Genomic DNA, 25,241 nt, shown 5'->3' on the forward strand with positions numbered 1-25,241 from the left:
TGACATGGACCTGCTTGGGGTTGTTCCTGCAGAGCACAGGAGCTGGGAGGGCAGTGCTGCCCAAATTCCATGGTTTTCCAGCCTCAGAGTATCCCAAGATGCAGAAAGATCAGTGAGGGATGAGGGGAGTGGGCTGGGATGATCCAGGAGTGGTTCCCTGCAGTCCCAGCCTGAGCTCTTCCCATCCTCCATAATTCTCCTCAGTTTTTTGACCTTTTCCTCTCTAAGCAGGGCAGGATATGGAAATGGAATTGGTGAATCATGGCCAGTTCTCTGTGCTCTGCTCTCAGATAAATGGAGCAGATAACAAATGGAATAAACCCAAAAAATAAAGCAGCAGATCTCGTCCTTCCCTCTCCTCCAATGCAGAGATCCCTGCCCTCCCTGAATCCAAGCATTCCAGTGCCTCATGCCAGCTATAAAACCATTGGAAAAATGTACTGAAAGGCTCTTATTCCATGAATTTCCATTTCTTTCTCTGAATTAGTAAAACAAAACCTTTACTGGACAGAAATAATTCCAAAATCACTTCAGAACAATTCCAAACAGGAGCTTTTCTTTTTTTTTTTTTTGGGTAAGGATGAAACGTGAAAAGTATGAAAGAATCCGAGGTGATTGAGCTGTCAGGGTTTGTCTTGGCTTTGCTGCCGGGAGAAATTTGGCCACAAATTCTTTGCACTATTAAATTCCCAACCCTGGGGAGGCGTTAGTCACTGGATACCTGCAGAATTCCATAAATGTGGGTTTCTGCAAGAGCCTGAAGAGTAGAGATGGGAATGAAGACTCCTTTGGGAACTGCTGGTTCTGAAGATTCAGATGGGATATTGGGAAGGAGCTGTTCCCTGGGAGAGTGGGGAGGCCCTGGAATGGATTTCCCAGAGAAGCTGTGGCTGCCCCTGGATCCCTGGAAATGTCCAAGGATGGGGCTTGGAGCAGCCTGGGATGGTGGAAAAGGTCCCTGTCCATGGCAGGGGGTGGAATGGGATGGGATTTAAGGTCCCTCCCAACCCAAACCATTCCATTGTTATAATATTCCCTGTAATGCTCAGTTGTAGAAGGAGCTGGGGGGAACATCAAAATTTTTGGTGTTATTTCAGTGCCTCACGAATGGGAATTAGAAATTCATCTCTTTTGGGATGGCAGGGAGCTGCCATGAGAAGGTAAAACAACACTGTGTGCCCAAAAAACATCTGGGAATTCTCGAATGGAATTGTGTTCATTACTTGGAAACCATTTAAAAAGGGAGAAGCAGCAAAGTTAAAGCGGTTGGTTACAATTATTATTATTTTTAATGAATTAATCTGGTTTTTTGATCAATAAACCATATCCAGATGGCCACACCTATTGAGATACAGAAGATTGTTTTGTTTCCTGGTTTGTTTTTCCGCCCTGCAGGTCAGAGCTGTCCCTGGGGGCTGCATCCACGAGCTCTCTGCAGGGGACAGTGAGGGTGGCTCCGTGTGACTGCGGGGACCAGGCCACCTGCCAGTGCCTGGTGGCCACCCCGAGCCTCAACCACACCTACCTGCTGTGGCTGGAGATGGTGGCAGGTGGCACAGCCCTGGGGTCACCGCCGGTGGCCCTGCAGCCCACGGACATCGGTGAGATGCGTGTCCATGGAAAACCGAGCCGGGGGGTGGAGCTGGGAGTGCAGCTAAGCTAGTGAAAACGATGCGTTTTAATTAAGGGCTTAAATGAATCAAGGGGTTAAGTTAGAAATGTAGCTAGCAAAGGGCGTGCATTGTGATTAGAGCTTAACAAGGGAATTAATTGATACCAGCTGGGGATGACTGAAACAAGGTTAGGAATGACAGGTGTCACCAGCTGACACAAGGAAAAACGACGCACCACAGCTTTGGTCACGATGAAGAGACTCATTTATTTTCTCTGACTCCAATCTTTTATAGTTCTCCAAAGGTGCCAGTGGATTGGAGGGTGAACGTGCCACCTCTCCAAGGACACTGGACAAACTACCTGTACATCAAATTTCTCCGCCTCTGTGAAAGAATGCAAAACAACAGGTTGTTTACAGAAAGTTGTGTGGGAAAGTTCTCTACAAGAATGTAAACTCAGAAGGCTTTAGAAAACTCTTGATAACCAGGGCGACAGACAGGTGATACATGAGGTATTGAAAGAGTGCAGGAGCCATAAATACCACTGACTTCTAAGAATGAGAGGGGGTTTGGACTGTGACCAGCAGGCCAAGGAGCTCTGCCAGCTTGACATGGGTGAAGAGTTTACCATGAAGGAGAGGTCTTACTTCCTCTTCAAGGGAAGCAAGTCAGAACTTACTGTTCTGAAATGGGTCAGAACCCAAACATTCCTTGGGTCCTGACCCATTTCAGAGCCCACTGACCACGGTGGACTCTTCTGACCCACCTCAGAGCCCACTGACCCAGTTAAAGAGGACAATTGTGCTAAAGGACATTCAGCTAATTAACGTACAAAACGAGAGGGTTAATGATTATGTAATAGGCGTCCTGGAAACCATCCTGGAAACCATCTGAATCTGCAAAACCTCTTTGGATAAATAGAGAGCAGGAGTTTGGGACTCCTTGCACATGTCTTTGGGAGGTTACTCCCCATGTGCCCAGCTCTGTAATAAATGTACCCTCTTTTCAGCACTGTAATAAATGTACCCTCTTTTCAACTTAATTAGCTGAAGAGTCATCTGTCCGTGCTTCAAAACAGCAGCAGGATGGCTCTGCTGGGAAAGGGGGCACAGACAGGGCAGGAAAAGCTCCCTAATCCCTGTCTGGGCTCCAGTGCAAACCACACTGAGCACAGCCCAAGCGCTCAAAAATGTGGTTTTTTCTCAGTTTTTCCTTTCTAATCAGGACCTCTCTATGCACAAGACCGGCCCAGTGGTGGAGCTTGTTGCTGAGGACTTCAGTTAAATTCAAAAAGCTGTTCCCAAAGTTGCTTAGGAAGAAATCCCACCCATTTTCCCAAGCAGCCCTCTGATCCTGATGTTTTCTTCCTCACCCATGCAACCCCAAGCTGGAAAACATTCCTGTGTGTTTGATCAAGCTCAAACTCTCCTGACATGATGAATTTGATATGTGTTGCTATCCAACGTGCCCAGTTATTGCAGATTTGGGCAGATTTCATAAAGGCAGGAGCTGTCAGCTGCAGGGAAAAAAATTAAAGTTTTATGAACATCTTATTAACTTAAAAACTTAGGAATTTTATGAACTTCCTCATAACTGATGTGCTCTGCAGACAGAACCAGTTAAAATCTCTGGGTGGGCTTGTTTGGAAGATGAGAGGTGACATTTTTCATCCTGCTGGTTTGAAATGATGCTGCAGGAAGAAATTAAAAATTCAGGCTGGAGTCTGCCAGTATTCAAAAATGACACAATGACTTAGCTCTGCTTAGTGAAGCATGTTTTAAAAATGCACAATATTAATATATGTTCTGCCAAGATTTAGCTCAATTAAAACTAGTTTGAATGTAAAACTCTCGAGTGCTTGTGCCACGTGGATTTTATTTGCTGATAGTGGAGCAGGTGGCATCACAACCATCATTATCTGTGGGATCTGATTCAGGGAAATGTGATGGCAAAGCCACTGACTTTTATTTGCCTCCTCCCCAATCACTCCCTGCTGGCCTTCCTGAAGTTAATTGCTTTGAGATGGTCTGGAAGTAGAAATTAAATAAAATCTGGCTTGGTGTGATAGATCTATACTGAAAATAATAAGAGATTATTGATATAAATAGCTTAATAGAATCTGACTTGGTATGGTGGATTTATGCTGAAAATAATAAGAGATGTTTGATACAACTGAGTGAAATTCCAGTAATGCACTTAAATGGGACCCTTGGAGAGCTGGACCCCAGAGCAGATGGAATTTGAAGGGAACATTTGCCCCATGCCCAGGATTTTTGGGAATGTTTTCTGCACGTGGTGCTCACCCTGCAGTGGTTTGGAGCAGGGTTTTACTCTTCCATGGGCAAAACTTGGCTGTGATTGAGGACAGGGCCAGCCAAGGTCTCAGCAGGGCCTTGGTTCCTTGGCATTGTCCAAGGAATGGAATCCTGAGGATTTCCCATCCAGAGCTCCCTTCATCCCCATGGGAATATCCAAACTCTCAATTTTCACTCTCCTGGAGACCTCCTTTCACAGCCATAATCCCTATGGAAGGTTGGGAATGTTTAGGAAATCCTTGTGTACACTCTAAGGAGCAAATTGATTTTCTCAGCATTCCCATCCCTCTCCTGCTCATTCCCTCTTTCCTGCAAGGCAGGTAAGCCAGGGCTTGGCTACTGGGAAAAGCTGTGGCCTGAGAGAAGAAATTCCTGCAGGTTTAAGGGAAATGGGAGGTCAAACAGCGTTTCTTGATGACTGCAACAGCACCAGGGTGACTTTTCCAGGGATATTACGCAACACTGCCATGCAGGGCAGCTCTTGAAAGCTGAGTTTAAGAGAGCTGAGTTTAAGGCCTGACTTGTGATTCAGTAAAACCCAGCAGCCCTGGGTGAAGCTGGGGCTAACTGGTGGATGAATTTGTGTGCAGTGAAGCCTGAGGCCCCCGTGAAGCTGCGCCTGGAGCTGGCTGAGAGGGGCCAGGTGAAGCTCTGCTGGTCCAGCCCTGCCCCGCTGCCCTTCCCTCTGCAGCACCAAGTGAGGATCTCTGCTCCTCCGGGACACGGGGACAGCCAGGTGAGGCAGCTCTGTGCCTTCCCGGGCTGGGGCATTCCCAAATCCCAGCATTCCCACCACTCTCCTTGCCCTTGGATTGGGAGTGTGGCTCTTCTGGTGGAGCTAGGCTTAGCAGGCTGCTTTTTCCTGGAAAAGCTGGGCTTAGCTCGTTGATTTTTCTTGAAAAGCTGGATTTTACATCTGTCCCCACTGAGAGAAGCCCCATCTCCTGCTGGCTCTCACAAACAAACTCCCATTTTTCTCCTTGGGTGAAATCCTGGATTCTGTGAAGTCCAAGCCCATTTTCTTTCAGCATTCTATATGTTCCATAACTCATCTGTGTTTAATATTTATAAGTTTTAGTATAAATAGGGGTTTTTTTCTGTTCCTACCACGCAAATGGCTCTGGAATAACAAGCAGCTGTTAATTAGCAACCCATAATGAAACAACTCATTTTCCACAGAGTTATACAACTTCCAGCAGTCTCAAATTGACAGTAAATCTAAAGAAGAAAGATTTTTAACCCAGCTTGCTACCTAAGACCAGAAAATCCTTGTGTAGAATATGAGGACGTTATGTCCTGTCTCTTTAGGAACAAATTGATTTACTCAGCACTCCCATCCTTCTAAAAAACTGAGTTGAAAGAGAAAGCATGAAAGGGAATTCTGACTCCATACAATTTATTTATGTTCCTTCTGTGTTTTCCTGTTTCATTTTACAACAATAATGGATTTGGACAATCCAACAGATGCTTCAGGTTGCCTTGGAAAGCTCCGTGGCCATGGACAATGCCCTGCTGGACTCTCCATCCTCAGTGCAAGTGAGGAGCAGGAATCTCCGTGGTCCAGGCTTCTGGAGTGACTGGAGCACACCCTACAACCTCACTTTGGGAGGTAGGACACCTGCAGGGTTTTGGGATAAAGCTGTTTTTCCCGCTGGTTTTGTGGAGTTTGTGTTGGAAGTGGAGTTGGGGTGAAAAATCCTGTGGAAGCTTTTCCTGCCTGAGGCTCAGCTCTCTCCCTGTGCCAGGCTGGCACTGGGAATTCTGCAGAGCACAGCTCTGGGGCTGGCACTCCCTCAGCAGCACCTGCCCAGACCCACAGAAATCTCTTTTCCTCAGAGCTTTTCCATTTCCAACTCCAGCTGGCAGCCCTGAACCTCCCCTCAGTTCAGGATTATTCTCCTGATGCTTTCTCTAACTTCTGGTTTTGGTTCTGTAGCTGGACCAAAGGCCCAGAGCAGAATCAAATGTTTAAATCAAATTTATAAATAAATCAAATATATAAATAAATCAAATTTATTCCAGCCTGGTTTGGAATGCTGAGCCCTGTGCAAAACTGACTTTCTGATTCTTTTGTTGTATTTTTCCATGCTCTGCTCAGAATTCCCTGGGAATATTTTGGTCTGTGCTGCCACAGGAATTCTCTGAACTCTTTATATAGGTACCTGCACCAAAGAAAGAACTAAACCTTGGAAAAAGCTTTTTTTCCTAATAAAACCTGAAACAACAGATTCTAAATGTGCTTTACTGCCTGCGAAAGGGAAATCTGGGGGAAATCCTAAAATCCTTTGCCTGGTTCCTCAGCAGGGGAAGCAAACCTGACCTTTAAAGGATTTAATGCTGGTTTTGGGGTGTTCTTTGCAAACAGCTCCATTCCAGCTCCTCCTGTATCTTCCCTGAACTCCTCAGTGATGGGGGCTGAGTTTAAACTTCTTTAAATCCTTAGGAAATCCAGTGTATTTGAGCCTGCAATTTACAATTTGCTGTTAATTGCAGTGTAAAACCAGTTTTTGGGACTTTAATCTGCTGACTTCAGGAGAGGGAACAGCAACTCCTGGAAAGATGGGTTCATTTTATTTTGTTGCCCTTGTGTTGCTTGCACTGCACCCTCCAGGGGTTTTCTGCTCTTTTCATTCAGATTTGTCTCGGGATATTAAAGATTATTTAAATCAGAGTTTAGAAGCTTCAGATATGGAGGGAGACAGTCCAAGGCTCATTTCTGCTCCTGTTCATAGGGATTAAGTAGGAAAGTTAGAAATACAACTGGATAATAATAATAATAATAATAATAGTAGTAGTAGTAGTAGTAGTAATAACATTTCTAATATTCTTTTGACAAATGCTTTTCCTTTTTTTTGGTTCAATTTCTAGTCTCAATGGATTTTTTCCCCCATTTTTTCCTTTTGTGTAGCCTGGGGAATATTAAAGATTATTTTAATCAGAGCTTAGGAACTTGAGGTATGGAGGAAGACAGTCCAAGGCTCATTTCTGCATCTGTAGTAGTAGTAGTAGTAGTAGTAGTAGTAGTAATAATAATAATAATAATAGTAATAGTAATAATAATAATAATAACAAGTTTATTGTTGTTTTAATTATTATATAATTATTATATAACGATTATTGTCACAATATTATATATTATATATTATAATATATAATATTATAATAACAGTAGCATAATATATAATATTATAATAATATAATATAATATAATATAATATAATATAATATAATAGTAATATAATATAATATAATATAATAGTAATATAATATAATATAATATAATATAATAGTAATATAACAATAGTATGATATGATATGATATGATATGATATGATATGATATTATATTATATTATATTATATAATATATCATGCAATAATATATACTATTATTATATTGTGTATTATATAATATCTAATATTATATCATGTATAACATTGCTGGTTTATTATGGTTGTGGTGATGATTATATCATTCTATCATTATTATAATTAAATTATTATTGTCAGTTCCTATTTTACTGACAAACGCTCTGACATTTCCTGGTTCAGTTCCCAGCCTGAATGGATTTTTCAGCCTTTCCCCCCTTTCCCTGCAGCTCAGGTGCTGTACTTCCCTCCCCGGAGCCTGACCAGCGCTGGCTCCAACCTCTCATTCCTGTGCCTGTACACGAGCAGCACGCAGCCCGTGGAGGCCCAGGAGCTGGTCTGGTGGCTGAACCTAGCCGAGCAAATCCCAGCCAGGCAATATTCCCTTGTCAGCAGCCGTGTGAGCAAAGTCACTCTCTTCAACCTGAAAGCCACCCAGCCCAGAGGAGGCTTCCTCTATAACGCCCTGTACTGCTGTCACCAAAGCAGGGAGTGCCACCACAGATACGCTGAGTTCTACGTAGTAGGTGAGGCTCCAGGGGATTTTCCATTCTCCTCATCCTCCTTTTGGGGCATTTCCATAGCAAGGATGGAATATTTCCATTAAAATCCATTTATTGCCCTTTTTTTTTTGTTGTTTTGGGCTTTTTTTGGGGTTTTTTTGGGTTTTTGTTTGTTTGATTTTTGGGTTTTTTTTGGTTGTTTTTTTTTTTTTTGTGTGTTTTTTTTGGATTTTTGGGGTTTTTTTTGTGGATTCTTTGTTGGTTTTTTGGGGTTTTTTGTTTGTTTGTTGTTTCGTTTCGTGTTGGAATTTGAAACGTAGGGAGTTCTCAGAACTTGTAAGTGAAAGCTCAGAATGAAACACAAGATTCGATTTGAGGCTTTGGGAAAAGCTTCTAAACTTAAGTGTTGGAAGCAAGATTGTGGATTTATAGTTTGAAGTAAAGACACGATAAGTAAAGGAAAGTTTAGAGTTTTAGAGTTCAAGGTATAAAAAAAATTAAAAGTAAAAAAGGTTAAAGCTTAGAATTAAACACAAAATCTGATTTAAGGCTTTGGAAAAAGCTTCTAAACTTAAGTGTTGGAAGCAAGATTGTGGATTTATAGTTTGAAGTAAAGGCATATTAAGTAAAGGAAGGTTTAGAGTTTTAGTGTTTAAGATACAGAAAAAATAAAAGTAGTTATAAAAGCAAACAAGAAATTTGGAGTGCAGTACTGTACTCTATATTGTGTGTTATAACATGATTGGTTATGAAAGCTTACACTGTAGCATGTCTATAAGACAAAATATTTAATGACTGAGTCATAAACATAAATATTTTTGTTAGTAGTGTTTTATTAGTCAATAACTCCTTAAAAAGTCTTGTAACTAAGAGACCTTTTTTGTGACTTTTTTGTGACTTTTTAAACTGTGCTGTAAAGATGTGAGCTGAACTCACTTTCCTTACTCATGTAGAACATAAAAAAACAAACCACATCAAAACCAATTCAAAAGTCCCATCTCAAATTACTTCCAAAATTCCTTACAGCTTTGTTTTGTTTTGTAGCAACCATTGCGTCTTATTAATTAAGCTTTTCATGTCTTTTAATTAGACATGGATTTTAATATCTCCTGTGAGACTGATGGCTACCTGACTAAAATGACTTGCAGGTGGTCTGCAAACCCAACCACCTTGCTCCTGGGGAGTCTGCAGTTAAGATATCACAGGTATGGATGGATTCTAATTCTCTTTTTATGTTTGGAAAGCATTGCTGAAAATATTTTTGTGCCAAAGAAATCTGCAGAAGTGTAGTTATAGAATTAACAGATTCTTTATTCTGTGTGCAGGAAGGGAACCAGAGATACCTGAGTATGTAACAGATCTTATTTATAGGTTTTCCAGCATTTTTCAACCTGTTTGGGAGCCAGTTCTCTTCAAGAAGATTTCTTGGATCAGTTAAAAAAAATAATCCAGTTGCTCCTTCCTACAAGTTGCAAGGAAATAAGGGAGAAGCCCATTCCAGGTGGGAATGTCTGGCCTGGGGGAGCTGTAGAATCCCTGTTCTTGGAGCCTCTCAGATCCTGACAGCTCCATCTGATCTGAATTTAACTCTGCTCTGAGTCTGAGATGGGACTTGAGACCTCCTGAGGTCTCCACTCAGTCTTTGATTTTTCTATAATTTTGTATCTTTTTTTTTTTTTTTCTGTGTACACACAGGTAAAAATAGAGGATGAAACAAATTCATTCCAAGGTGGGAAAAAAGCCTTGCTTGGAGGGAATGCTGCTTTGTGAAGGCAGCAGCTTGGGCTGCAGCAATTCCCAGAATCCCAGACTGGTTTGGGTTGGGAGGGACCTCAAAGCTCATCCCATTCCATCCCTGATATGTTGAGCTTGAGGGTTTCCACTCAGACAGACAGACAGACAGACAGCTCTTCCTGAGGCAAAAAAATCCATAATTTTACTGCTCTGCTGGGCTGGAGATGCAGAAATTTTGGCAAACAGCTCCCATCAGCTCTGAGGGCCTAATCCTTTGGAAAGCCAGCCTGTCTTCTCTGGTGGAGTCCTGAATGATCCTGGTGCCCAGGTGAATATTTCCCAGGGTTTTGTGGACTGAAGGAATAACTGGAATGCTGGAAAGGTCAAGTGGAGGCTTTTGGGGCAGGATTAGTGCCTGGCTGAGTGCTGAGGTAGCTTTTGTTTACTCTGCCTTCACAAATATGAATCTAGTGAGTGCACTGCTGGGCAGGGAGCTGGGAATAAACCCCATGCTGCTCATCGTGGCTTTTATTCCCTCTTCCTCACTGTTCAGGTTTAGCTAAAAATGTAATTTTCTAGTAGGAGGTGATAATGTGGAGATTTGTTCATGTTCCTGCAAGATCAAACAGTGACATTACCACTGCCTGCAAATCCTTCCCAGATGCTGCTGATCCTTCTTTTTGTTCTGATTTTTGTGGTTATTTGTTCAGAGTAAGACCTGAAAGAGGAAAATGCAATAAGATTCCTGCTGCTGTTCCCTTCAGGAGCTGGAGTGCAGCACTGCTGTGCTGCTGCTCTGGCTGTGGGGTTTGGTTTTGCTTGGGTTGCTCCTACATCTTCCTCTGCAGGCAGTGCTGCCAGGAGAAACAGCTCCAGAGGGATCATCCTGTGGGAGCAGGGAATGCTCCAATCCCAACCTCCAAAGCACCAGGCACTGCTTTAATCCTGGGGACACGAGGAGGAAACTTCAACCCAGTGTAACTTTGGTGGTTCCTTTGAGTAACTCACACCCTTCTGGCCCCTCTCCTCACAGGTCTGAGGAGAAAGCTGAAAAATTCCCACTCCAAGGATTTCTCCAGTTCCATTTCATCCAGAATCCAGGGCTCCTCTCTTCTGTGGCCAGCTGTGATAACTGGACATGGGGGTTTTAATCCAGAGTTGATGTTTTTATGGGATTTCCATCTCCTGGAGACCTCACTGGGTCTCTGTGGCAGCTTCCTCCTGGTTGCCAGTTGGGATTTTGGAAGTCATTCCTGACTGGAATCAATTCTTGGCAGATTTGCCTTGCTGTGTTCATTGCCAATCCCTAAAATCCCCCAACTGATGAGGATTTGGAGCTGCCTTCTCGTGTTGTACCTGCTGCTTTTGTTGTTTGTCCTGCTTTTTCCGGAGCCAAAGCTTTGAGGAGTGACACTGAAATGTTTTTTATCCCTTCAGTGCAGATCCAGGTTCAACATCCAAATAATCCTCAAAATGCCAGGACGTTTGCAGTGCCACCATTCCTTTTAATTCCCTCCAGATTTACACTTGCAATGAATCAACTAAATGTGGTTTGGGTTTGTTTTTTTTTTTTTTTTTTCCTCTTTTAAGGAGTCAAATTTATTGCTCTGACTTTCCAAGCCCATCTCCAAACTCAGAGGTGAAAGAATGCCATTTGCAGAGGAACCACTCCTACGAGTGCACCTTCCAGCCCATTTTCCTGCTATCTGGATATACCCTGTGGATAGAGTTTAAACACTTCCTGGGAACCCTGGAATCCTCCCCAACTTGTGTCATCCCAGCAGATGTGGGTAGGTCCAGAGCCATGAATCCTCTCTTCCCTTGTGCCCCTGGATTTTTAAATGCTGTAAGGAAGGAATTTCCCCACAGGTTTTCAATAGAAACATGAGAGTTTTGATATTACCTTAAAGAAAAATTGGTTTAAATGTTATTTCCATACTGGATTTTAAATGAAACATCCACTTCTGCCTGTTATTCCCTCTACAGAAAATGCAAGTGTTATACTGCAAAATGAAGCTCATTTTAAAGGTTTTGGTTATTTAATTTTTCTGATTGATTTGTCTTCACTTATTTAGTTTATGCTCTATTATCATTATCATTATCATTATCATTATCATCATTATTATTATTTAAATAGTGTATTCTTTACACAGTTATAAATCCATTTAAAATCATGGGGACTGTCCCTGCTCTTCCATGCTGCTGCAACATTTTGTGACACACAGAGCACTGAAATTTGGGTAAAAACAAGAGGCAGGAGCAGTGTTTGAGTGTTTTAAAAACTCCAAAATGTGCAAATTACCTTTTCTTATCTGCTCTATGACAGAGAATCCACTGGGTATTTTTTGGAAACAAATATGAACATGGGTGAGAGCAAACAAGGCAGCTGGACCCCAGAGGTGCTACATGAAATAAATTCCATTTATAGAATTATGAAATTAATTAGAGTTATATAGTTATGAAATAAATTAATATTACATAATTATGAAATACATTTGAATTACATAGTTATGAAATAAATTTGTGTTGTATATTTCTAAAATATGTTTGTTATGTGGTGACAATGGATGGAATTATTTATCCCAGATGCAGGGTGCTCTATATTGTAGTAAAGCAAAGCAAACCTGTTCCAGCACCATCCAAAATGAAAAAAAAATTATTTTTTTGTTGTTCTTTTCTCCTCGTTCACATCAGATTATCCAAAGTAAGTTTAATTCAATTTGGCTTGATTAGCAAACAAGGGTTTTGGGAGATTCCTGTTCTGGAGCAGCTGGATTTGGGGGGAATTTCCAATTAATAAAATCAAAACATTTCCATCAGTCACTGCACAATGTCTGTCCCCAGCCTTTACAGGAGCTGCTGCTTTCTGCAGTGGTGACCCCACTGAAATAATGGAATCATGGAATTGCTAAGGTTGGGAAAGCCCCTGGAGAGCATGGAATCCAACCATTCCCAGGTGCCAAGGCCACCACTGCCCCTGTCCCCAAGTGCCACATCCACAGGGCTTTTAAATCCCTGCAGGGATGGGGACCCAGCACTGCCCTGGGCAGCTGTTCCCATGCCTGACCACCCTTCCCGTGGAGAAACTTTCCAAAATATCCAACCTAAACCTCAGAATTTATTGCCAGACTCTGTCTTTTGTTCTTGATCCCAGGGCAGGTAGCAAGTGCCAGCACAAAATAATCTGTTGTGCTTTAAATGAAAGTGAAATACCTGGAAACATTCCCGTGGATTCTGTGTTTCCAGTCCTGCTTTCCCTGGAATAGCAGAGGCCGTGTGTTACCCACCACCCTCAGGACAAGGAGAAGCCATCCATGGTTTGATTTACTGGGAAGTGTCAGTGCAGACTTTGCAGTCGTTTTTTAATTTTTCCATTTTCCAGTGAAGCCTCTCCCCCCTTCCAACGTGGGAGCAGAGCTCACCAGGAACACGGGGCTGCTGAACGTGAGCTGGACCCAGCCTGTCTTTGCCAGCAGGGATCTGACATTCCAGATCCGCTGGAATTCAGGGAGCAGGGAGGACATTCCATGGCAGGTACTGTCTGTTCCATCTGGCCTGGAGCAGGGGTCATTGCACTGCTGCAGTGTGCAGCTGGTTTTCATGGGATTTATCCCCCCTTTTATGGGGGAAATCACAAAATGCAAAAGCATTTGCAGTGTCCACAGAGGAATATTCCTCACGATCCCGCTTCCTCATGGGATTCATTTTCAGGGATTTTGACTCCAAGAGCTGCCTAAACATCCCTGTTGTTGGAACCCAGGGCAGGGGGGATATCTCCTGTCTGCCCTGGGGTGCTCTGACTCCCAGGAAAGCCCTGACTTTGACCCTCCTTCATGGAGAAGGTTCCAAAGCTTCAAAGTAAACTAGAAACCACGAAAGTGTGAAATAGATTGTAGAGAGTAGTGTAGTGTGTCACATGGGTGAGAAATTTCGGTTTTAGGATTTTTAGGATGTTATAGATGGGTTCAAGATGGAGGGTACAGGGTGTTGTCTCGAGTTCCTTTCTTCTTTCTTCTTCTTCCTTCTTCTCCTTGGGTTTGGGTGGTATCTTGTAATTGGGTAGAAAAATCTGCATTGTGGGTCTTTAGGGGTCAGTTATTGGGTTAGAAAGGGAAATAATCCAGGTGTCACTTCTTAATTGGGTAGTTTAGTTTTTGATTAGACTTAAAAGGCCTTGCGACATGAGGTCATTAGCCATTTTTGTGCTGTTTTTCCTGCATGCAAGGTCTGGGTGCAGACAGTCATGATAAGATAACAATAAAACAAGAACCTGCTGCAGTCGTGATAAGATAACAATAAAACAAGAACCTGAAGACCGAAAAACTCCTGTGTTTGTCAGGAAACTCCTTTTCCTGACAAAGAACTGCTCCAGGAGCGTTTCCCCCTGCCAGGGGAGCCCTCAGGGAGTTGCCCGGCGTGGGGCCCGCACACTCACACACGGTGACTTTTTTACTTTCTCCCCAGCTCTATGAAGTGCCAAGGCCTGCAGGCAGCTGGGCTGTGGTCCGAGTGCAGCAGCTCTGTGTGCAGTACGTGGTGCAGGTGCGCTGCAGGGAGCTGGATGGATCCGGCTACTGGAGCGACTGGAGCAGAGCAGCCCAAACCCTCGTTCAGGACATCAGAGGTCTGTGCTTCCAGGGACATCCTGGGGGCTGGGACTGACGCTGTTGAGCAGGACGGGAACAGAGAACTCCAGATCAGAAGGCTAAGAAAATGAACTCTCTCTTTATTTCAAATGTACCACTCTATATAGAGAACATCGTGCAGACTAATTTCATTGGTCTTAGACTAAAAACATAGAGAACATCGTGCAGACTAATTTCATTGGTCTTAGAGTAAAAACATAGAGAACATCATGCAGACTAATTTCATTGGTCTTAGAGTAAAAACATAGAGAACATCGTGCAGACTAATTTCATTGGTCTTAGAGTAAAAACATAGAGAACATCGTGCAGACTAATTTCATTGGTCTTAGAGTAAAAACATAGAGAACATCGTGCAGACTAATTTCATGGGTCATAGAGTAAAAACATAGAGAACATCGTGCAGACTAATTTCATTGGTCATAGAGTAAAAACATAGAGAACATCACGCAGACTAATTTCATTGGTCTTACAGTAAAAACATAGAGAACATCACGCAGACTAATTTCATTGGTCTTAGACTAAAAACATAGAGAACATCGTGCAGACTAATTTCATTGGTCTTAGAGTAAAAACATCCCACACCATTGGCATGCAGTGAATGATGCACAGAGGCAGAACATATCTATAAACAATGTGAATAACAAGGTAGATTAGAGAATTATTTACATTCTTTCCCAACTGTTTCCCCGGCTCTTGCCTGGTTAGAAAACCTTTCTCTTTCTCTCTGACTGAGCTGAGAATACCCACATGGGACTGCAAAATGAAGCTAATTTTAAAGGTTTTAGTTGTTTAAATTTTGTGATTTGTCTTCAATTATTTAGTTTATGCTCCAATATTATTATTATTATTATTATTATTATTATTATTATTATTATTATTATTACTATTATTATTACTATTATTATTACTATTATTATTACTATTATTATTACTATTATTAGGCCTTCCCAAATTGTTGTTTTGCAGCTCCCTTGCAAGGCCCGGAATTTTGGAGGATCGTTTCTGAGGATCCAGCAAGGAAGCAGAGGAATGTTACCCTCCTCTGGAAGGTGGGAGCAGCTGTATTTGGGGCTTTCCCTTTGATCCTAAAACCAGGTGGGATTGCCAGAAGGGGAGTCTGACAGGCACATGAGGCTTGTGGGAATTGGGATTTGCCTTTTTCTGTGCTCCTGACAATTGCTTGGCTCATCCTAGAGGCAAGAGGTGAATCCTGGTGGGAATTCTGGGGTAAAATGGGAGATGGTTTTGCCTTCTTTGCCTTAAAATGGTAATGCAGGACAGGAAAAAGTTCCTCAGTGCCCATTCCTGTTTGCTCATGTGCTGCTCTGGGGTTTGAACCCTGAAAAATGTGTAAATCAGGGAATTGCTGTGGGAATCTGAAAGTTTGGCTTTCCTTATCCTTCACTTCCCTTTGCTGGGAAGAGAGGGAATGAGAGTCAGCTCTCAGAGAGGGAAATGAAGCCTTTAAAAGGACTCCAGTCCTTGGTTAAAAAAACAGGAGCCAGGACCATTCTGAGTCCTGTTTTATTATTATTTATAGTTGATTATTGGGTCCTGTTTTCTTAAGATTGGAACTGCCCAATGTTTGCTCTGGGAATCAGGGACAGAATTCAGGAATTAATGCCCATGAATTAATTGCTGCAGCCCCTGGTGCAGAATCACTCGTTGTGCAGTGTGAGCAGATACATCATAAAGCACCAGACCCCAGGGAACACCTCCTGGGAGGAGTTTGTGGATCATGGCACCAGCTGGACTTTCCCATGGATGGAGCCAACCCACACCGTCACCATCCTAGCCATGAATTCAGTTGGAATTTCTGCAATTAATTCTAATTTAACTCTGTCCCAGCAAATGAGCACAGGTAAGAGCAGCAGTGAGGGGGATGTGGGAAATGCCAGGGATCCTGGTGATGTTCATGGGGAAAGCTTTCTTTGGGATAAAATTCCCTCTCTTGGAATAAGGAATGTTTTATGGGAATACATTCAGCACCAACAGAGCTGTTGGAAAACTGAGATTTCCTTCATGAAAATCCTGTGATTTTTAGGTTGGGAAAAAAGTTGTCACTGGGCTGTCTTCATTAATAAAATATAAAGTAATTAATCAAAGGAAAACAAAATCCTGCTGGAGAACTGATCTTTCATCTCCTTTGTTTTGGGAACACCCAACGTTCCTGCTGGGGAATATTTTGTTGTCTCCAAAATGAAATGTGGTCGTGTTTTGGGCTGCCAGGGTACAGAGTCCTCAGACTTCCTGAGCAGCAATTCCTGCTCGACTTCCTAAGCAGAAATTCCTGGATTTGGCTGCACTCTGCTTAATTTATTCCCAAGAATTCAGGAGTATTTAATTTTTTTTGGTTAAGAAATTGCAGGTGAGAACTGAGATGTTTGATGCCTGTAAGAAACTTGATCTGTTTGTGCTTGGGACTGGTTTAGTGTAACCCAAATTTTTGGTGGCTTGAAGAAGAAAATCTCTCTGCTGATGTGGGTTTCTTATCCAAAAGACAATTAAAAGTGATAAGGTGGTGACACTTCAGCAGTTTATGGGATGTGGATCCCAGGTGCTTTCCCTGTTTCCCCAGTGGATGCTGTGCAATCCCTGAGTGCTTACCTGGTGAACAGCACCTGTGTGGTTGTGGTTTGGAGTCTCTCCCCCCAGATCCCTGGGATAAAATCCTTTGTGATCGAGTGGAGGAACCTGAACAAAGAGGAGCAGATAAAATGGCTGCAAGTTCCTCCAAATCTCAGGAAATATTTCATTTATGGTGAGTGTGTGCTTGAAAATATAATTAATGCTGTTAATTGGTGTGGAACAGAAAAACGTGGAATTTCTGAGCTCTGAGCCCTTTTTCCCTTCCCTGTTTCTAATCACTTTTATTGGCCAATAAACCAAATTTTGATGCTCATTAGAGGATTGCCTGTTGCATTAATAATCAGTTTAAGCTCTGGAGTGAGTTCATTTTGTGGCAACACAATAAAATTAGTTCTGGAATATTGAACACACCAGCCAATTATTCAAATGAATATCTGCATTTCCTTTGCATTTTGACTTTACTCCTGGAAATTATCACAGGAGCTCCATAAGGTGTTCATTCCATGACAAAATAATGCTGGATGAATAGCTTGAATTTTGTGATTTTGCAGTAGGGATCTGTAAAGGATGGATCCATTATTGCCCTCTCCGGGCTGATCTGAGCTCTGATCTGTGCCCAGAGCCTCTGTGGAGGGAATTGTTTAAAAACTGGATGACAGTGGATTCCAAAGGCTGATTTCCCCTTTGCAGATCACTTTATCCTGATTGAGAAGTACCAGTTCAGCCTCTACCCTGTGTTTGCTGGAGGAGTTGGCAAAGCCAGAGCCACGGATCAGTTTGCCAAAGGTGACTGACAGGAGCTTTCCCCCTGTTTTTTAATGAAGTAAAAGTGACTTTTAAGTGTAAAATCTCTGTCTTATCTGAAAAAAAAAAAAAAAAAAAAGTGGTGATAAAGTCACTGTAATGAATCTACAAACAGTGAACAGCTTTAATTTGAAAACCCTCTGTGGGCTGAGCTGAGCGAGGGATTAAACTCCTATTTAAATAATTCCTTTTTGTCTGTTTATTCCCGAGGGAAAGGTTTGTCCATGTGCAATAAAACTCTTGCTCAAGGTTATTTCCCCATCTAAGCTGTTTCTACTGTTTGTTATTTCCCTGTTGCCAGCTATTTGCTCCCAGACAAATCACTTTGCTGCATTAATAGCTGAACTCCTTTATTTCCAGGGGGATTTGAAACTGGGAATACTGGCAGCCTCCACGTGGTCCTGCCCATTGTTTTTTCCACCTCCGTTCTGCTGCTGGGAGCGTTGCTGGTTTCACACCAAAGGTACCTCGTTCCTTGTTATCCAAAATCCAGGTGCTGCAGCTGCACTGGTGCCACTCTGCTGAACTGGTGTCACAGAATCCCAGACTGGTTTGGGTTGGGAGGGACCTTAAATCCCATCCAGGCCCACCCCAGGGACACCTCCCACTGTCCCAGGCTGCTCCAGCCCCAGTGTCCAGCCTGGACAGGGATCCACAGCTGCTCTGGGAATTCTATTCCAGGCTCTCCCCACCCTCCCAGCCAGGAATTCCTTCCCAATATCCCATCTCAATCCACCTTTGCCAGCTTCCAGTCATTCCCTGTGTCCTGTTCCTCCCTGCCTTGTCCCCAGTCCCTCTGCAGCTCTCCTGGAGCTCCCTTCAGGCCCTGTGCCTTGTGGTCATTCAGCACAGACTGTACCCTTTATGTTTTCCCAATATATTTTCCCAAACTGCCACCTGGAATGTCTCTTCTTTATGGTTTGGGTTCAATTTGGGCCATTTCTCATCTCTCTGATGATTATTTCATGGCCATAGTGCTGTGGATAAATGAAATGGCAGAGATTCCTTCCCTGCACAGTGGGAACAGCCCCAACTCCTGCATTTCCCTGACATTTCAGGATGAAGAAGCTGCTCTGGGAGGATGTTCCCAACCCCAAGAACTGCTCATGGGCACAAGGAGTTAATTTCCAGCAGGTTTGTATTTCCCTGGGGCTGCTGCTCCCTCCACCTGGGGCTGTTCCAGCTCTGTCTCCAGTGGAAATCCAGCCCCGTCCACCCCTCTGGCTCCATCCAGAGGTTCCCATTTCCCAGGCCTCTGGATTATGCATTGGACGTGATAAATATCTGCTTTTAATGATAAACTGTTAAATAATAAACTGAGAAATACCACTTTTTAATAGGTGACAGATGGTGGCCTTTGCCAAAACAGCCCTGGCCTTGGCTGGGAGGGGTTCAATCTGTGTTTGCTGTGGTGTCCATGGAGAGGGAAAGGGACACAAACATCTCCTGTAGGGATAAACCACATGCATGAGGGAAAAAAAAAAAGTTATTTTCATTGTTTAAAAGCTCCCTGCTCATTTTGATGTTGGAAGGTGATGGATTTGTGTGGGAAAATCCCAAATTCAGGGCCCAGTTGTCACCAACAGCGAGCCTGGACTGAGTAGAGCCCAGGAGTTTTACTCTTTGCTCTAATTTCCCACTACTCCGAGTGTTTTGACATTTTCCTCATTATTTTGGCAGCTTCTCTGCTGTAAAACATGGTTTGTTAATCCACAGGAAACCTGGGTTTATCTGTTTTGTCCTGAATTCATTAGGAAATACAAGGGAATTTTCCTTTGGAGCTCTCGTGCTGCTGTCAGTTCATCCTGCTGGATAATTTACATGTGCATTTATTAGGAGTAGTAAATCCTGCATTTCTCCCCAGTAGAGGAGTTTCACTCAGTTCAAGCATGCAGCTGCTACTCAGGTGGGAATGTTCCAAAAATCCTCTGGAAAGGCTGAATTTGACCTGGATAATCCAATCCCAGCAGGGAAAGTTCCTTCAGCTGATGTATCAATGGTAAATCTGTCAAGGAAATTTTGTCATAGAGGATTTTCAACTATAAATTCTTAAAAAACAATGTGTGAACTCGATGTGGCAGAATTCCAGGCTCCTGGGAACGACCTTTGGTGCTGGATGCTGTGATCCATAAAACCTGGGGAGCGAAATAAAGCTGTTCCATAATAAATGAGGATTAAAATCCCTCTTTTCTTCCAGCCTGAAACTCTGGAGCATCTCTTTGCCAAGCACCCCGAGCCAATGTCATGTGAGCCACTTCTCCTGGAGGCAGAGGTGGTGCTGGAAGACATCAGCATCACCAAAACCTTGGGAAAAGAAGAGCCAGGGGTTTTTTTAGGGATTGACTCCACGTTTCCAACCCCCCAGGACTCGGAATGGGACTCTGCGTGCTCCAGCAGCCACTTCCAGAGCAGCAGCTTCTGCAGGAGCTCCCAGGATGGAGAAGCCACGGCTCAGGGTGACCTCAGATACGCCACTGTCATCAGCAGCTGCGCTTCCAGCGGGCTCTGCCGGCGGAAAACCAGTCCGAGGAGGTGTTTGGATAGCTGCTTCCTCGGGGAACATCCCACAGTTCTGGGTGCCTTCTCCAGTGGTGCTTGGGAGGTTGGGAGTGGGGCGCTGCTGGTGTTCCCTGGCTCCCAGCCCAGCAGGGCTCTGTCCCTGCTCTCCTCGGAGGGCTTCTCGGAGCCTTTGGGTGAGGCTTTCCCAGGCAGCGCCGAGCGGAGCCTGTGGTACCTGGGGGTAACAGCCCTGGAAAAGGGACACAGGGACGTCCTCCTGACAGACAGCTCCAGGGGCACGTGTCAGCTCCAGAGCACGGACCTGCTCACGGAGGGGGAGCTTCTCCAGCACATCCCAACCAGGGTCAAGGAGTTTGTCCCAAGCAGCCTCAGGCCTAAAGGCACCGTTCCCTATGTGCCACAGTTCCGGGTGGCTGCAGCCAAAGGGCAGGAGGCCACGGAGAAAAAGGGACAGAATCACCCCAAAATTTGATACTCCTCAAGTTTTTCCAGGTGTTGATGCATTCCCCCCACTTTCCCTCTCTTGATTTACCAAGCTTGTTCTGGTTTTAGGCTTCACCTGGAGCCCCCAAGGGTGACAGAGCTGATCCATGGCCTGAAATATTTCTGAGGGGGAAAAGCTGGAATGTGCCTTTTCCCTGGGGATGGTTTGTGACATTGAGTCAGCCTGGATGTGGCTGGAAAGAATGGATCAAGGAGTGAAAGGCTGAGGGTTCTGCAGGAAGAGGAAGAAAATCCAAATTCCTGTGCCTCCATTAATTGGATAAAATGATGTATTTAAAGTGAAGTATCCACATTTTGTTGTTGAATACAAGATTCCAAATGTTGGAGTTTTATACTGACATCTCTTCCCAAACTACTTCCTAAGATTCCATGGGAGAAAAGACAGGAATTGGATCCAGGGACCCTCCATTTTTGATTTTGGGGGATCCAACCTGTCTGTTTGGCCTTGGAGAAGTCACTTTGCTTCTACAACCCTGCTGGGAAGCCTCAGGTGGGAGTAAAGCAGATCTGCATTTTCTGGGAGAAGCAGGGAAACAAACCCACACCTATTTGCAAGCCAAAGCTATTTTTTTTTTTTTGTTTTATTTCATAGTTCATAAATATTTTTGTACACCTGCCTTTTCAGGGAACTATTTTGAGCAGTGAAGGAGGATGAATTTATTGTGTATTCCAAAGAATATATTTCTGTCAAACTTCAGAGAGATAAAACCAAAAGAACAAAACCAACGTTAAAAACCAAAGCAGGGGTGAATTTAAGCCCAGCTTAACACAAAACCCCACTGCTGGTTTTTGTTAAGCTGCTGACCTGGCTCTTATGGGGCTCTTTGATGCTGGATGTGACAGAGATCTGATGTTCTGGTTTCCAAAATCTTGTGTGGGGTGAGGAATTAAGACTTGTTTTGTGTTAGGAACCAAGACTTGTCACTGTGGTTGGAGATAAACCTGCAGGCTCGTGTGGCATTCCAGCCTAAAGCTGTGAGATGGATTTAGGATTCACTTCCTGCTGTTGGGAAGGGACAGGAGAGCCCAGTCCTCTGGAGAATGGAATGATCCTTTCATGGAAGTGTCCAGAAAAATTATTTGGTTGTGTTTGAAGATCATCTTTCTCCAGAAATAAAAAGCTGATGTTGATTTGAGCCTGCCCAGTCCTTTCCCAGTAATTCCATATGAACAGGGGGAGCTTAACCATGGGAATGATCAGCTGAGGGACCAGGGAAGGCTTTCCTGGGAACATGGAAAAATTCAGGAATTAGGAGATGTGCAGGAGGTCTCTCCTCAGTGGACACTGGCAGATTCCCAGGTTTCACCCCCTCTGGGAGCCCAGCCTCTCCTCCCACTGCCATCCCATGATCTTCCCAATGGTGCTCCTCAGGAAAACCAGTGGATCTCCTCTGCAAAACTCCTGCAGGAAATACAGCAAATCTGAGCTGCTTCTGCAAAAAGAGATTTTTGGGGTGTGATGAGTGTAGAACCAAGGGATTGGATCCGTTCCTGGGCTGTTCCTGTCCACATCTGCAATCCCAGTGCTCCTGAGGATGCTGCAAATCCAGGTCCTGCCCCACAGCACGGGGCAGGCCACGGCTCCATAAATAATTCCTGAAAGTGGCGTTTCCATCCTGATGGAAGGGACACTCGATCCTGCTCCTCACCTCTCCGTGCTCCCGCAGAAAGCCAAAATCTGCATATCCTGAATGCTCCATCTGCTGCCTCTGGCTCCGGTTACGGCTCCGGCCGCTCCCTCGGGCAGCAGCTGCCTTGGGGAGGGAAAACTGGGAGCTGGGGAGAACCGGGAGCTGGGTTATTTTCCATCATTATTTTCCCCCTCAGCTTCAGCTCAAGTTGTTTCCCCACAGCTGAGCCTTTCCCAAGCCTTGGGGGATTGCTGGGTTTGCAGCCACAGGAGCAAAATCTTCTTGGCTCATTCCTGGCTGAGCTGGAGATGGGAATGTCACTGCCTGGGGATTTTGGAAGGTCAGGTTTTTGTTGGAGCCACAAGAAGCTCCCACTCGTTCCACAGCTGTCCCTGCAAGGGACACAGGTGTCACCCCGGGGAGGGCTGGAAGGGGCTTTGTTCCATGTGAAAATGTCTGGAGCAGGGAATCCGTGCTCGCTGCCTCTCCCACCTCCGGATCCTTGGCAGGAGAGCTGGGAAAGGAACCGGGAGCAGGGAGAAAGTAGGGAACAGGGTCATGCCAGGATCTGTGCTGGGGCAAAAATGGGTTTCAAGTGATGATCTTCACCTCCAGTTCTGCTCTGAGGGGTTTTTTCCTCTCCTGGCTCAGCGCCTGGCAGATCCAAAGGGATTCACCTGCCCCTGGGCATGGGGCAGGAGGAAAAACCTTTGGAATTGCATTTGGGAGCATCCCAAGAGCAGCCACAGGAGTGACCCAGCACAGTTCCTGTTTCCTTCCTAGGGAAAATGTTCCTGTGCCCCAAACAATCCAGAGCCAATTCCCAGGGATCTGAGCATTTTGCAGAGAAATGGGATTTTCTGGCCAGGGCCTCACACTCACCAGGAAAGGCTTTTTCAGTTTGAGCCAAGCAATTACGGGAACCATGTGCAGCTTCTGAAGTACAAATTAAGATCCTGCAGATTCATTTTGAAGAGCATTCAGGACTGCAGCTCTTTTATGTAAGAAAATGAATCAAATGTGCCATTTTCCCTTTTCCATGTCACTTGCAGCTACAGTTAAGTTCTTTTTTTTTTTTTTTTTTTTTTTTTTTTTTTTTTTTTTTTTTAATCTGGGATTGACGTTTGAAGCAGCAAAAACTTCCAGTGCCAGGGATTTGGAACTCCATGATCTTTAAGCTCCCTTCCAACCCAGGCCATTCCATGATTCCCTGATTTAAAAGCACAGAAAGGATCAATGCATCCTTCAAATCCTTACCCAGGCCATGATTTTGTTGTGGACGTTCCAGATATTGTGTTCACTGTTGGAGAAAAGGGAATTAAAATGCATGTTCCTAGTGGGAATTTCTGCAAGAGGAAGGATCCCATTCCTCCAATCTTCCCTCTACTGGGAAGCAGCTTGTGTCGAGGTTTGAATTAAATCTATTTGGGATGTGCATCCAGGTTTTTCACTGGGATTTCGGCACCTGCCCCAGTGCCCAGATCCTGCTGTTGGCAAGGACAGCCCCAGCAACACCAAAAGGACCCCAAAACCCCCAAATTCCTTTCAGGAAGAGCCAAACTGGGAAGCCCCAGCATCCCTGTGGCTGGCGGGCGGGTTTGGCAGGTGCCATTGTGCTCACTAATGATCCCAAACAAAAAACGGGAATTGTCTGTGGGGCCTCTCATTAATTAATGACTCCTCATCAGGAGCTGCTTGTGGCGGAGCTGTCAGCAGCAGAGCAGGGCCGGGCTCTGAGAACTCTCCCCAGGAAGCTGCAGAACAGCCCCGATGGCTCCTGGAATAACGCAGAGTCCTGCTGGGAGGGGATGAAGGGAAAACCAAGGGACGGAGGAAGGGACAGCCGGGGGGGTTGGATGCTGATGAAAAGCCGTGGGCAGCGAGCTCTGGGCTCTGTGAGAGATAAAGGTCACGGCAGTGCCACCTCTGCAGTTCAGACTTAACTGAAGGGTCTCGTCTGGCCTTTTTAATTACCTTTTTTACACACAATTCCCCTTTTCCCATCGTCCTGGATGGGCCCTTTTGGGATGCAAATGAAGTTCATTTCCTATCCCTGAAAATTCATTCAAAAGCAGCCATTTATACCTTCAGATCCAAGAGGAGAGTTAGGGACAGGTGACAAGCACAAACCTGCCCGCTGCTACTTTCCCAGCAAAGAAAGCAATTTCCATATGGAACCAGCACTTGGCAAAGGAGGAGGAGTAACCTGGGCTGCTGGAAGGTGTCCCGAGCCTTGGGTGGAATGACATGGGCTTTAATCTCCATCCAAATCCAAACCATTGTGGGATTTTAGAATCCTCTGAATTCTGTGAATGGGATTTTATAATTCCGTGAATGGATGGGATGGGAAAGCCAAGGAATGGCTCTGTTAGATCCCCCAAATCCATCCAGGACACGCAGGTGGGCAGGAGACCCAGCTCAGGCTGCAAAGGAGCACTCAGAGCCGCATCTCGAGCTTCCAGCGATGATTAAAGATCTGGCAGGGAAAGAATTATTTAATCTTGTGCCTGCCTAATGTCAGGAGCTCGTCAGACAACGGCTGCTGTTTGCAGGAACAGCTTGGAATCCCTCTGCTCCAGCTGGGTGGTCAGGAAAACTCCAGCTGGATCACCAGGAAAACTCCAGCTGGGAGAGGACCACCTCCCTCCTCAGCACAGGGACCAGCAGGGACAGTGATGGACTCAGCCCTGCTCCCCATTTCTGCCCCCTGAACCATCCCACACACCCTGGAGACAACTTCTGGCTGGAGCAGGGATGGTTCCAGAGAGATTTCTTCCAACAGCTCCAGCTGAAGTGGAGGATGTTGGGTTCCTTTTTGTTTTCAGTTTACAGCGTTTTGAAAAGATCGCTTTAGGCTGCTTGTCTTGGAGCTGGGAAGGATCTGGAGCACTGGATGGAGCTGGGAAGGGTCTGGAGCCCCAGGAGGGGCTGAGGGAGCTGGGAAGGGGCTCAGCCTGGAGAAAAGGAGGCTCAGGGGGCCCTTGTGGCTCTGCACAGCTCCTGACAGGAGGGGA

General features: G+C 44.6%; 1 protein-coding gene across 6 annotated transcripts in view; it reads left to right on the plus strand.

The window, feature by feature from the left end:
- LEPR (leptin receptor) overlaps positions 1-25,241 on the plus strand; it is a 39,144-nt gene that overhangs the window by 10,016 nt on the left and 3,887 nt on the right. For 2 of the 6 annotated variants that reach the window (XR_008438484.1, XM_053985725.1), the window contains exons 5-18: positions 1,396-1,601; positions 4,519-4,664; positions 5,393-5,537; positions 7,527-7,823; positions 8,890-9,004; positions 11,124-11,323; positions 12,916-13,067; positions 13,998-14,157; positions 15,146-15,228; positions 15,824-16,040; positions 16,758-16,940; positions 17,459-17,554; positions 17,933-18,035; positions 18,631-18,706. Coding sequence is in view for 5 of the 6 variants with exons in the window: in XM_053985725.1 (XP_053841700.1) it covers positions 1,396-1,601; positions 4,519-4,664; positions 5,393-5,537; positions 7,527-7,823; positions 8,890-9,004; positions 11,124-11,323; positions 12,916-13,067; positions 13,998-14,157; positions 15,146-15,228; positions 15,824-16,040; positions 16,758-16,940; positions 17,459-17,554; positions 17,933-18,035; positions 18,631-18,706 (2,179 nt within the window). In the remaining variant the exon portion in view is untranslated. The other 4 variants (XM_053985724.1, XM_053985723.1, XM_053985726.1 and 1 more) reach the window with 4 other exon arrangements.

The sequence above is a fragment of the Vidua macroura genome, chromosome 9 (assembly GCF_024509145.1).
Source record: "Vidua macroura isolate BioBank_ID:100142 chromosome 9, ASM2450914v1, whole genome shotgun sequence".
Classification (NCBI taxonomy): domain Eukaryota; kingdom Metazoa; phylum Chordata; class Aves; order Passeriformes; family Viduidae; genus Vidua; species Vidua macroura.